Source organism: Tamandua tetradactyla, chromosome 15 (assembly GCF_023851605.1).
Source record: "Tamandua tetradactyla isolate mTamTet1 chromosome 15, mTamTet1.pri, whole genome shotgun sequence".
NCBI lineage: Eukaryota > Metazoa > Chordata > Mammalia > Pilosa > Myrmecophagidae > Tamandua > Tamandua tetradactyla.
In genome coordinates this window covers 26,994,254-27,008,401 of record NC_135341.1, presented here as the reverse complement: position 1 = coordinate 27,008,401, position 14,148 = coordinate 26,994,254, and the positions used below count along the sequence as shown (strand labels likewise).

The 14,148-nt window shown below is 35.7% G+C and overlaps 1 protein-coding gene across 24 annotated transcripts in view; it reads left to right on the top strand.

The window, feature by feature from the left end:
* The window catches only part of SLMAP (sarcolemma associated protein), a 256,378-nt gene that overhangs the window by 183,349 nt on the left and 58,881 nt on the right, over nt 1–14,148 (top strand). For 23 of the 24 annotated variants that reach the window (XM_077128903.1, XM_077128904.1, XM_077128898.1 and 20 more), the window contains one exon: nt 7,475–7,534. In XM_077128903.1, the coding sequence (XP_076985018.1) occupies nt 7,475–7,534 (60 nt within the window). The other variant, XM_077128905.1, reaches the window with a different exon arrangement.

Sequence of the window (14,148 nt, the reverse complement as noted above, 5' to 3'; positions counted from 1 at the left end):
AAAGCATCAGAGGTAGAGATTTCAGAGCCCACCTCTATTTTTTTTATTTTGTTTTTTTAAATACCAAAAAACACCAAACAAACGCAAACATTCCTATTTTGATCATTCCGTTCTACATATATAATCAGTAATTCACAATATCATCACATAGTTGCATATTCATCATCATGATCATTTCTTGGAACATTTGCATCTATTAGAAAAAGAAATAAAATGAAAACAGGAAAAAAATTTATACATACTATACCCCTTACCCCTCTCTTTCAGTGATCATAGCATTTCAAACTAAATTTATTTTTTGTTCCCCCTATTATTTCTTTTTATTCCTTATATTTTACTCATCTGTTGACAAGGTAGATAAAAAGAGTATCAAACACAACATTTTCACAATCAAACAGTCACATTGTGAAAGCTATATCATTATACAGTCATCTTCAAGAAACATGGCTACTGGAACACAGCTCTACATTTTCAGGCAGTTCCCTCCAGCCTCTCCATTACATCTTGAATAACAAGGTAATATCTGCTTAATGTGTAAGAATAACCTCCAGGATAACCTCTCGACTTTGTTTGGAATCTCTCAGCCATTGACACTTTATTTGTCTCATTTCACTCTTCCCCCTTTTGGTCGAGAAAGTTTTCTCAATCCCTTGATGCTGAGTCTTAGCTCATTCTAGGGTTTTTCTCAACCCGTTGATGATGAGTTTCAGCCCATTGTAGTATTACTGTCCCACGTTGCCAGGAAGGTCCACACCCCTGGGAGTCGTGTCCCACGTAGACAAGGGGGAGGATGGTGAGTTTGCTTGTTGTCTTGGTTGGAGAGAGAGGCTACTTCTGAGCAACAAAAGAGGTTCTCTTGGGGGTGACTCTTAGGCCTAATTTTAAGTAGGCTTGACCTATCCTTTGTGGGGTTAAGTTTCATATGAACAAACCCCAAGACTGGGGGCTCGCCTATAGTTTTGGTTGTCCACACTGCTTGTGAGAACAACTTGGGGAAGTTGAATTCTCCCCCGTTCTCACCCTTCCCCAAAGGGAACTTTGCAAATACTTTTTTATTCACTCTTCAGATCACTCTAAATCACTCTGGGATTTATCAGGGCATCACTCTGGACAAACCAATAAAATCTCATGTGCTACTCGAGGTTCCATGTACGTGTGGTGTTCAGTTAAGCTGTCTGCATAAGTTATATTAGGAAATGCACTAGTCAAAATATAAATTTTGTACCAAATGAACATTTTTTGCTTTAGTGTCACATGTAAGTTAAAATTTTTAAATATTAATTACCATCTATTTTCAACACCATACAGTAATGATATTCCTTTGTTCTTCCTCATGCAAAAACATTTTTTTAATTTGTACATTTAGTTACTATCATTGTACACTCTCAGCATTCCTAGATTATACCATCTCAATCTTTATCGTCTATCTTCCTTTCGGATTTCATTTGTTCCCCCAGCCCTCCTCCCTCTGTCCTTCTCACATTCAGCTTCATTCAGTATTTTAACATAATTATATTACAGTTAGGTGGTATTGTGCTGTCCATTTCTGAGTTTTTATATTCAGTCCTGTTGCACAATCTGTATTCCTTCAGCTCCAATTACCCAATATCTTACCCTATTTCTATATCCTGATGGTCTCTGTTACCAACAAAATATTCCAGGTTTATTCACTAATGTCAGTTTATATCAGTGAGACCGTACAGTATTTGTCCTTTTGCTTCTGGCTAATCTCACTCAGCATAATGTCCTTAAGGTCCATCCATGCTGTTATATACTTCATAACTTTATTCTGTCTTACAGCTGCATAATACCCCATCGTATGTATATACCACAGCTTGTTAGTCACTCGTCTGTTGATGGACATTTGGGTGTTTCCGTCTCTTGGTAATTGTAAATAATGCTGCTATAAACATTGGTGTGCAAATTTCCATTTGTGCCCTTGCCCTCATGTTTTCTGAGTAGATACCTAGCAAGGGTATTGCCGGGTCATATGGCAATTCTGTATCTAGCTTTTTGAGGAACTGCCAAACTGCCTTCCACAGCAGTTGTACCATTTGGCATTCCCACCAACAGTGGATAAATGTGCCTCTTTCTCCACATCCTCTCTAGCACTTGTCATTTTCCCTTTTATTGATAATGGCCATTCTGGTGGGTGTGAGCTGATATCGCATTGTGGTTTTGATTTGCAGTTCTCTAATAGCCAGGGAAGTTGAGCATCTTTTCATGTGCCTTTTGGCCATTAGTATTTCCTCTTCTGAGAAGTGTCTGTTTAAGTCTTTTGCCCATTAATTGGGTTGGCTTTCTTTTTGTTGTTGAGTTGAACAATCTCGATAAATTCTGAATACTAGACCTTTATCTGATATGTCGTTTCCAAATATTGTCTCCCATTGGATAAGCTGTCTTTTTACTTTCTTTGTGAAGTTCTTTGATGTGCAAAAGCATTTAATTTTGAACAGTTCCTATTTATTTATTTATTTCTTCAGTGCTCTTGCTTTGGATGTAAGGTCTAGAAAACTACCTCCAAGTATAATATGTATAAGATATTTCCCTACATTTTCTTTTAACAGTTTTCTGTTTTCTGATGTTTAGGTCTTTGATCCATTTTCAGTTAACTTTTGTATAGGGTGTGAGATATGTGTCCTCTTTCATTCTTTTGCATGTGGATATCCAATTTCTCTAGGCACCATTTATTGAAGAGACTGTTCTGTCCCAGGTGAGTTGGCTGAACTGCCTTATCAAAGATCAGTTGTCCATAGATGAGAGGGTCTGTATCTGAACACTGTATTCAGTTCCATTGGTCAATCTATCTTTATGCCAGTACCATTCTGTTTTGATCACTGTAGCTTCGTAATAAGCCTTAAAGTCAGGTAGCATGAGACCTCCGACTTCATCTTTTATTCTCAGGATACTTTTAGCTATTCAGGGCACCCTGCCCTTCCAGATAAATTTGGTCATTGGTTTTTCTATTCCTGAAAAGTAAGTTTTTGGGATTTTAATTGGTATTGCATTGAATTTGTAAATCAATTTAGGTAGAATGACATCTTAACTATATTTAGTCTTCCAATCCATGAACACGATATGCCCTTCCATCTATTTAGGTCTTCTGTGATTTCTTTTAACAATTTCTTGTAGTTTTCTTTGTATAGGTCTGTTGTCTCTTTAGTTCAGTTTATTCCTAAGTGTTTTATTCTCTTGGTTGCAATTGTAAATAGAATACTTTTCTTGATTTCCCCCCTCAGATTGTTCATTACTAGTGTATAGAAACATTACAGATTTTTGAGTGTTGATCTTGTAACCTGCCACTTTGCTGTACTCATTTATTGGCTCTAGTAGTTTTGCTGTGGATTTTTCAGGGTTTTTGACATATTGTATCATATCATCTGCAAACAGTGAGAGTTTTACTTCTTCCTTTCCAATTTTGATGCCTTCTATTTCTGTTTCTTGTCTAATTGCTCTGGCTAGAATTTCCAATGCAACGCTGAATAACAGTGGTGATAGTGGACATCTTTGTCTTGTTCCTGATTGTGTTAGTTAGATTCAGTTGTCAACTTGGCCAGGTGAGCATACCTAGTCTTGTTGCTGCAGACATAAGCCAACCTTACGTGAACCTCATCTGTTGCCAATTACATCTGCAGTCAGCTAGGAGGCGTGTCTGCTGCAATGAGTGATGTTTGACTTAATTGGCTGGTGCTTAAATGAGAGATTGCGACGTAGCACTGCTAGCAGCTCAGCATTCCTCATCTCGGCACTCGCAGCTCAGCCCAGGCCTTTGGAGATGCAGAAAGAAGTCACCCCGGGGAAAGTTGTTGTAACCCAGGGGCCTGGAGTGAAGACCAGCAGAGACCATCCTGTGCCTTCCACGTAAGAAAGAACCTCAGTGGAAAGTTAGCTGCCTTTCCTCTGAAGAACCAACAAAATAAATCCCCTTTTATTAAAAGCCAATCCGTCTCTGGTGTGTTGCATTCCGGCAGCTAGCAAACTAGAACACTGATCTTAGGGGGAATTTTTTCAGTTTTTCACCATTGAGGATGACGTTAGCTGTGGGTTTTTCGTATATTCCCTTTATCATTTTGAGGAAGTTCCCTTCTATTCTTATCCTTTGAAGTGTTTTCAACAGGAAAGCATGTTGAATTTTGTCAGATGCCTTTTCTGCATCAATCGAGATGATCATGTGGTTTTTCTGCTTTGATATGTTGATATGGTGTATTACTATTAATTGATTTTCTTATGTTGAACCATCCTTGCATACCTGGGATGAATCCTACTTGGTCATGATGTATAATTCTTTTAATATGTTGCTGGATTCGATTTGCTAGAATTTTGTTGAGGATTTTTGCATCTATATTCATTAGAGAGATTGGTCTGTAGTTTTCTTTTTTTGTAATATCTTTGCTGGCTTTGGTATGAGGGTGATGTTGGCTTCATAAAATGAGTTAGGTAGCTTTCCCTGCTCTTCAATTTTTTTGAAGAGTTTGAGCAGGATTGGTACTAATTCTTTCTGGAATGTTTGGTGGAATTCACCTGTGAAGCCATCTGGTCCTGGACTTTTCTTTTGGGGGAGCTTGTTAATGACTGATTTAATTTCTTTACTTGTGATTGGTTTGTTGAGGTCATCTATTTCTTCTGTAGTCAAAGTTGGTTGTTCATGCCCTTCTAGAATTGTCCATTTCATCTACATTGTTGTGTTTATTAGCATAAAGTAGCTCATAGTATCCTCTCACTACTTCCTTTAGAAGTGGATGCGTAATTCATACATTCACCAAATATTTATTAAGTATCTACTATGTACCAGACATTGTTTTAGCTGTGGAAGGTATAGAAGGTTACAAGACAAAGAAAACTTGATCCTAATGAAGCTTATATTCTCTTGAGGGGGACATAAACTAATAATATGTATGGTAGTGATAAGCCCACTGAAGAAAACTAAAAGAATAGAAGGGAATAGGTAGTGACAAAGGAAGTATGTGGCTGTCAGATCCTTAGGGAGTTGACCTTTGAACAAATATGAGACTAAACTGAGTTGTGCATGTATTTGGGGAAAGAACATGCAAGATAGAGAAAAATTATGTGAAAGCCTCAGGAGGAACTGAGGTAGACATTTTAGAGCAACAGAAACACTTTTTTTCTATGAAGGATTAGACAGTTAATATTTTAGGCTTTGAAGATCTCTGTTGCAACTACTCACCTCTGCCATTGTACTGGAAAGCAGCCATTGAGAACATGTAAACAGTTCCGATGAAATAAGCAGAAGGCTGGATTTGGCCCCAAAGGCTGTAGGTGGCTAATCATTGGGCTACAGCATATGGACCCTGTAGGTCATGGTAATTACTTCAGATTTTGTTCTAAGGATAAGAAGGTTTTGAGCAGTGAATTTGAGTGTCATTTTAAAAATGATTAATTTTATATTATCTGAATTTTTTGTAAAATCGTGCACTGAGGTTTATAAAATTTAAGAACACCAGGAATAAAGGTAAAATTCTGAAAACTTCCAGAGAGAATCATATGGTCTCATACTATATCAGTCATAATAAGCTAAATTATAACAATAAATAAACTCTGAAATCTTAATGGCTTAATTCAGCAAACATTTCTGAATCATGATTAGGTCTGTGGTGGGAATGAGCACTCTGCTCTATATTGTCACTCAGAGATCTAGGCTAATGGAGGTTTGCCATCTTATGATGTTGCCATCTCAACACATGGTTTTTAGAGTCCCTCTTGTCAGGGAAAAGAGGTGTGGAAGCTCCTACTTTATCTTAAATACTTTGGGCCTGGTCAAAACCAATCACGTGGACCTTCATCAGTGCTAAGTAATTGGGACTTATTTTCCTCCCAGTTCCCCAGAAAGGGTATAGCTTCCATGCATAATGAAGAACAGCGGTCAAACTGGCATTAGACTCATTTTCTAGTTGGAAGCAAGAAGAGACAGAACAATGCTTTCAAAATTCTGAAGGAAAATTGTTTCCTGTAGAATTGTGTATCTAGTCAAACCATCTGAAAAATGTGAGAGGACATTACTGACATTTCAAAGCATTAACCTCCTATCTATCTGTTTTTAGGAAGTTATTGGAGATGGATTACACTAAAATAAGGAAGAGGGAGATTTGGAATCTGGGGACAGGGTTTCCACACAAAATATAGCCAAGACTGGAGCAGGAAGATTAAGGGGCTCGGGGGATGGAGGAAAAAATATATATAATGTGATAGATTATCTAATATGTATAATAAGATTGAGAATTTTATAGTTCTGTGGGAGATGTTAGCAAAAAAAAGCATGAGGCATTATAAACTCCAAAAATAAATAAATGTTGTTTAAGAAAGGAAATATAGTCAGCATATTATGTGACTCAACTGTAAATCATAACTAATTAGCCATAATATAAATACTGATTATAGATTAACAAAGTGTTGCTCATATGAGGATTATAGTAGGATATGAGAGCCTAATGATCTACAAGAAATTGTTTATAAATGATTCCTAAAGTAGAAAAATAAAGAAATAGCAATATATTATTTAGAAATATAAATATCAGAATAAATGGCTAAAAGTTAGAAGTTCTTGCCTCTAGAAAGTGAATTTCAGAAACGGGGTGCAGTAGGACAGAGGAGGAGTAGGGCAGTTTACATTATAAATTTTATAAGGCTATAAGGAATGAAAATTATGAAAAGGAGCCATAGGCTTTGGCAGATAAGAAGTTTTGGTGATCTTGGAGCAATTTCGGTGGTTCAGTGGTGGGTGTGGACTAAGTTGCAGTGGGTTGAAGAGTGAAGCAAAGTGAGATTATTTCACATAATACAAAAGCATAAATTGAAGCCCAGCTCATGTACAGGATTAAATTAAAGGATGTACAAAATAGATAATTTATTCTCTTAAGAGAAATGCAGAATATGAAAATTTGAATTTAAATAAATTATAAAGAAGCTACATTATACCTTTACAGACAGTCCCCCATAAAACTAAACAAAAAATTTGAAAACATTTTCTTTAGTTTGCTCTCCTAAAATGATTCAGTTGACTGCAATATGTTATGTAGGCACCTCTGCTGAATTATGTCATTAGGGCTAATAAACTATCAGTAACACATAATTTTTATAACTTCATTTAAATAAAATACTTCTTCAGAATTCCTTTATTTCAACTTAATATCCTTGATGTAAAGAGGATTGTTTTGTTTTGTTTGGAGTCCTTTAAAAAGATCTTTCTGTTTTAGTAAGGTGAAAACTAATGAAAAGAAAAGGCAAGCATATTTCCTAATTGTCTCCCTTCCCCCCAGTTCTTTGTATTAATCTGATTGCTCTACCATAGTCCAAGTTCTCTTAGTTCCCCTTTCAGGTTCAAGTTTTTGTTCAAGCCTGGTAATAGGAGTAATGTTATCAGCTTTAAATTTGGTCATGGAATGTGTTACACTGCCCCCTGCTCAGGAAAATGCTACTCAGTTTGGGCTTGGAGAATAACGTTTATTTTCTTTGGCAGAGAAGCTGATCGTCGAGGGGCATCTAACCAAAGTGGTAGAAGAAACAAAGCTTTCAAAAGGTTAGTTTTCTGATTTTTCTATGGGTTTTGACATAATAGATAATGAAGGTTAGTGTACATTTTCAAGGTTATAGTATTTTAGCCATCAGTTTATTTGTTTTAGCTCACAAAATAGCAATCCAGTGGCAATATCAGAAAATATAGAAGATTGTTGGACTTCTGTTTTATAAAGAATATCTTAATTGGAAAGTTTCTTTTAAGCTACATGTGTATGTAAGTATTTTTGAAACTTAATACTTTTAGGTTTCTTTAAATATTAAAGATTGTTGCAGTTTGTCTCACTCTAAACATTATTTTCAGCTTTGATCTCAAAATTTTACTCAAACACAATGTAAATCTTTTGTGATACAACTTAACAGATGAAATAATGCTTATGGTACCATCTTTGGCATTATTCTACTTTAGAAGTACCTTATCCTGTTTAATATTTTTTACTTTGGGGGATCTCGATTTAATTTAAATAAAAATGATTTTTATAGACTCTTCTTACATTTTGTAATGAATAGTCCTGTAATTGTCCAAAGTAGTTTATTCTGTTAACTTTTTTCTCTTAGAATTGGCAAACTTAGAGAAGAAATGTTAGTTTTAAAGCATCATATTGTGATATCATTTTTATGCATAAATAAATCAGACAAATAAATTTGGTGGGAAATGCTCATTATCACTGGGAGACTTTTGTCAGAAGGTTCTAATATAACATTTAAAACTGGTTCACAGTCATTTTGATCAATTAAAACACTTGAGTGATAAAACTTTTAGAATATGCTATTTTAGTACATTTTGTTTTGTGAAAGTAACTGGATCCATTTGGCTTTTAAAAATATTTGAAAGGATGGCGTTATTTTAAATATCTGGTGACTTCCATTCTGATTTCTGTGCACTTTAGATGCCATATTTGGGGAAAGAATGCATAGAATATGCATCATTAATATTGTTCTGGCAAACAGGCATTGAGTTTCAGAACAGTGAACTATTTTTAGTATATATTGCAATTTATTTCACCATATTAAAGTGGGATGAGAACAGACTTTAAAATAGCTTTTACTTCACCACCTAAATACCTATTCAGATTAGCTGTTTGAATAACCAACTCTTTAAAGTGGAAGTAGAGCCTTAAAAAATAAATAAATAAATCAGCATTTCTTTAATTAAAGGAAAGTATCTTGCCACGTTATTGCTTGTATTTAGTGTGTTCTGGACTAGAATATGTTTCTTATGTGGTGTCATTAAAGAAAAAAACTTCTGCAATCATACTGATTTTCTGTCTAAACCTAGCTATAAAAGATGTATTGAAAACTTTGAAGAGCCTACTTTTTAGTCCAGCAATTCCTCTTCTAAGTTTTTAAGCTTAAGGAACAAATTAGACAAATATATAAGGGTAGTTGTTTTAGTGTTGCTTCAAATTGTTGTTTAGTGTTGTTTTAAAAATAGGAAAACATAAATGTCCAATAATGACATTTATTAAGTAAATTATGGCAAGTAAGACCATGCAAGTGAATAAAATATAAGCTTTAAGAATGATTACACAGATACAAGTTTATGACTTGGGAAAATCTTCAAAATATATTGTTGAATGGAAGATAGAATTTCAAAACAGTATGCAGAATAATTGCCTTTTTGTTCAAAACTAAATTTTAGATGAAAGAATAGAAAAAATAATATTTATATTTTCAAAAGTTTTATATACTTGGAAATTTTTCTATCATTTTACTAACACTTCTCATGGTAATCATGCAAACCCTAATCCTTTGATAAGCTAGATAGTAAAAATAAATTACCTTTTTAATGTTTTAAATCTGGCTATTAAGTACTTTCTTTTTGGCTTGGCTGAATTGTCATTTTTTAAAAATGCTTTCATTGGTGATGTTTTGGTGGAATATCCTTTTTTGCATTGACAATATCAATTACTAGAGGTGTGGCTTTTGGTGGGGGGGTGGGTTATGGTCCTGGAATCGAACCTGGGTCTCCTGCATGTAAGGCAAGCATTCTATCACTGTTTCACCCAATATCAATTACTAGAAATCACCAATTGCATGCAGTTAACAAGCTTCATATTTTCCTCCAGTGATTTCTCTTAATGCAAAATAGATTGCTTTTTGTTTAAGCCCTAGTTCAATTTATAGTCATTACATATATACAATAGCTTCGGAGTAGAAATAGAAAGAATTGCTAGTGGATAGATAAGATAGCTGGATTCAAATCCAGATTTTACCAGTAACTACGCTCTCAAGCAACTAACTTTAGCTTGTTTTGTTAATGTTTTTTACTACGAAATATAACATATACAAAGCAAAGAAAGAACAAGCAATACTTTTCAAAGTACACATCAACAAGTAGTTGCAGAACAGATTTCAGAGTTTGTTATGGGTTACTCTTCCACTATTTCAGATTTTTCTTCTAGCTGCTCCGAAACACTGGAGGCTGGAAGAAATATCAGCGTAGTGATTTCAGCAGTCACATTTGTTTGTAAAGTCCTGTTTTCTCTGTTATATCTCCTCCTTCTCCTTCAATCCTTATCCCAATCTATAGGGATCTTTAAGCGATGCCTTTTCTGACTTTATGTTGAGAAGGGGTGTCGACAGTAAAGTTTAGAGGGGTCGACAGTAAAGTATAGGGATGTGTGATTAATTGATTATCTTGGAGAGCCTCATCCCTCTGGGTTCAGGATTTATCTGACCCAGGAATGCTCTAGGAATTACAGATTCCACAAAAGCAAACTTAGTGCATGAAACTTTATTTATAGAGTCTCAGTTAGAGCCCCAGGTGTTCTTAAGAATTAACAAGAGTGATGTTGGTTGGGGTTTAGCAAACTATGGCAGTTAGCAATATCTAACTGAAGCTTGTATATGAGTAGCCTCCAGAAGCTTGTATATGAGTAGTCTCTTGACTCTATTTGTTCTCTCTTGCCACTGATGCCTTATTTTATTACACTTCTTTTCCCCTTTTGATCCAGAAGGCATTGTCAGTCCCACGGTGTCAGGGCCAGACTCCTCCAGGCCAGACTCTTCCTCAGGAGTCACACCCTGTGTTGTCAGGGAGATTTTCACCCCTGAATGTCATGTCCCATCTAGGAGGGGAAGGTAGTGATTTTCCTCGTAGAATTGGGCTTAGAGAGAGAGGCCACATCTAAGCCAAAAAAAAAGAGGTTTCATGGAAGCCACTCTTAGGCCTCGTTAGAGTAGTCTTAGCTTCTCCACTACAAAAATAAGCTTCATAAGGGCAAGCCTCAGAATCAAGGGCTTGGCCTATTTTCTTGGGAATCCCCAGTGGTTGAGAGGGTACCCGCTTATTTAGCTCTTTAAACCTGTTTCTTCAAAAACGGAATTAACAATATTTAATTTACAGGGTGGTAGTGTGAATTTAATGAATACTGCTTATTTTAAAGCAGAAAGCACTATTCTGGTATCCAACAAATGTTAGTTCTCTATCCCTTTCTTTCTCCTTATCCTTGCTTTCTTTCCAAGTAATGGGTCCAGTGGTATACAAAATGGACTGTGGCTAGTATATTTGTGTGACCCACTCATAGTTCTTTCCACTTAAAAATTCAATGAAAATAGAGTAACCTTGTTGTAGGCTTTCCAGTTTGGAAACAGTTTTTGTATTTGCATGGTGTGTATTCTTCCATTGCCTTTTTATACTATTAGTGTGTATATTAATCATTAATTGCTGGACAGAAAATCAACCTGTGGTGACTTTTTTTTTTAAAGTCAATTTATTGAGATATATTCACATACCATGTAATTCACCCAAAGTATTCAATCAGTAGATCACAGTATCATCATATAGTTGTACATTCATCACCGCAATCAATTTTAGAACATTTTCATTACTCTTTAAAACCAAGCTAAACATCCCATAACCCAAGCCCCCTCACTTATCCCCATTATTGACGATTATCGTACATTACTGTTGATGAAAAAAATATTAAAATATTACTATTAATTGTAGTCCATAGTTTGCAATAGGTACATTTTTTTCTCATTTCTCATGCTGTTATTTACTCCTTGTAATAGTGATGTACATCTCTTCTAGTTCATGAAAGAACATTTTTATATGTGTTTTATTAATCACAGTTATCATCAGCCATGGATTTCACAGTATTATATAATCCCATGTTTTATATTCTAGCTTTCCTTCTAGTGATATACATATCTCTAAACTTTCCCTTTCACCACAGCCACACCCATAATTCAATCCTGTTATTTGTACTCTCTGTAATGTGCTATCTCAACTCTATCCATTTCTATCTCCTGGTAACCTATATTCTAGATTTTAACTCTGTGAATTCACTACAATATTTGTTCTTGTGTGTCTGATTTATTTCACTCAAAATAATGTCCTCAAGGTTTTCCATGTTATCACTTGCTTCAGGGCTTCATTCCTTCTTCCTGCTGAATTATATTCCATTGTCTGTATATACCACATTTTGTTTATCCATTCATCTGTTAAAGACTGCAGGTTATTTCCATCTTTGGGCAATAATGAATAAAGCTGCTGTGAACATCAGGGTGCAAGTCTCTGTTTGCATCCCTGCTTTCAGTTCTTATGGGTATTTGTCTAGTAATGAGATTGCGCAGTCATATGGCAGTTCTGCGCTTAGCTTCCTGAGGAACCACCAAATTGACTTTCATCACAGCTATACCATTTTACATTCCTAACAGTGAATGAATGTCCCTATTTCTCTATATCCTCTCTGACATTTGTAGTTTTCTGTTTGTTTGATAGTGGCCATTCTAGTAGGTGTGAAATGGTTCCTCATTATAGTTTTGATTTGCATTTTCCTAATAGTTAGTGAAGCTGAACATCTTTTCATATGTTTTTTAGCCATTTGTATTTCCTCTTTGGCAAAATGTCTGTTCAGGTCTTTTGCCTGTATTTTTAATTGGGATGTTTGTCTTTTTTTTTTTTAAACATTTTCTTGTTTTATTATACTTTGTTTGTTTGTTTGTTTTTTACATGGGCTGGGGCCGGGAATCGAACCGGGGTCCTCCGGCACGGCAGGCAAGCACTCTTGCCTGCTGAGCCACCGCGGCCCGCCCGGGATGTTTGTCTTTTTATTGTTAGGTTGCACAATTACATATTCTGGATATCAAATCTTTATCTGATATGTAGTTTCAAAATATATTCTCCCATTGAGTAGGCCTTTCCACTTTCTTGACAAAGTCCTCTGAAGCAGAAAAGTTTTAATTTTGAGGAGTTCCCATTTATCTATATTTTCTTTCATTACTTCCGCTTTGGGTATAAGTTCTGTCATGGTTAGGGACAGGTGTCAACTTGGCCAAGTTGTGGTACCTGTTCATCTGTTGGGCAAGCGCTGGCCTGTCTGTTGCAATGAGGACATTCCATAGGATTAGGTCATGATCACGTTAGCTACATCCACAGCTGATTCCATTTGTAATCAGCCAAAGGGGAGTGTCTTCTGCAATTAGTGATGCTAAATGCAATCATGGGAAGCCTTTTAAGGAGGGCTCAGAGGAGACAGGTTGCATTCCTGCTTTGGCTGGTGAGCCTCTCCTGTGGAGTTCATCCAGGCCATCCATTGGAGTCATCGGCTTCGGAGCCTGCCCTGTGGATTTTGGACTCTGCGTTCCTACGATCACGTGAGCCACTTTCATAAATTTTATATCTGCAAGTGTTCCCTGTTGATTCTGTTTCTCTAGAGAACCCTAACTAATACAAGTTCTAAGCCACCACTGCCTACCACTAGATCTTGAAGGTGCTTCCCTACATTTTCTTCTGGGAGTTTGATCCATTTTGAGTTAATTTTGGTATAAGATGAGGTAGGAGTTCTTTCATACTTTTGGATATGGATATCCAGTTCTCCCAGAAGCATTTATTGTAGAGACTGTTCTGTCCCTGTTGAGTGCATTTGGGAGCATTGTCAAAAGTAAAAATAAAAATAAAAAAAATAAGAATCAATTGACCATAACTCTGAAGGTCTTATTTCTGTACTCTCAATTCAATTCCACTGATCGATATGTCTTTCTTTATGCCAGTACAAGCTGTTTTGTGCACTATAGCTTTGTAGTATGCTTTAAAGTAAGGAAGTGTGAGTCGTCCAACTTTCTTCTTGTTCAATACATTTTTGCCTATTTGAGGCCTTCTACCCTTCCAAATAAATCTGATAATTGGCTTTTCCATTTCTGCAATGTGAATTGTTAGAATTTTGATTGGTATTACATTTAATCTGTAGATCAGTTTGGGTAGAATTGACATCTTACTGATATTTAGCTTTCCCATCCATGAAAGCAGAATCTCTTTCCATTTATTTGATTTCTCTTAGCAATGTTTTGTAGGTCTCTAAATATAGATCCTTTACATCCTTGGTTGAGTTTATTCCTAGATGTTTGATTATTTTAGTTGCTATTGTGAATAGAATTTTTTTCTTGATTTCCTCCTCAGATAGCTCATTACTAGTGTATGGACACACTATTGATTTTTACATGTTGATCTTGTATTCTGCCACTTTGCTAAACTCTTTTAATAGCTCTAGTAGCTTTGTTGTAGATTTTCGGGGACTTTCTGTAGATAGGATCATGTTGTCCACAAATAGCATCAGTTTTCCTTCTTCGTTTCTGATTAGGTCTTTTATTTCTTTTTCTTGCCAAATTGTT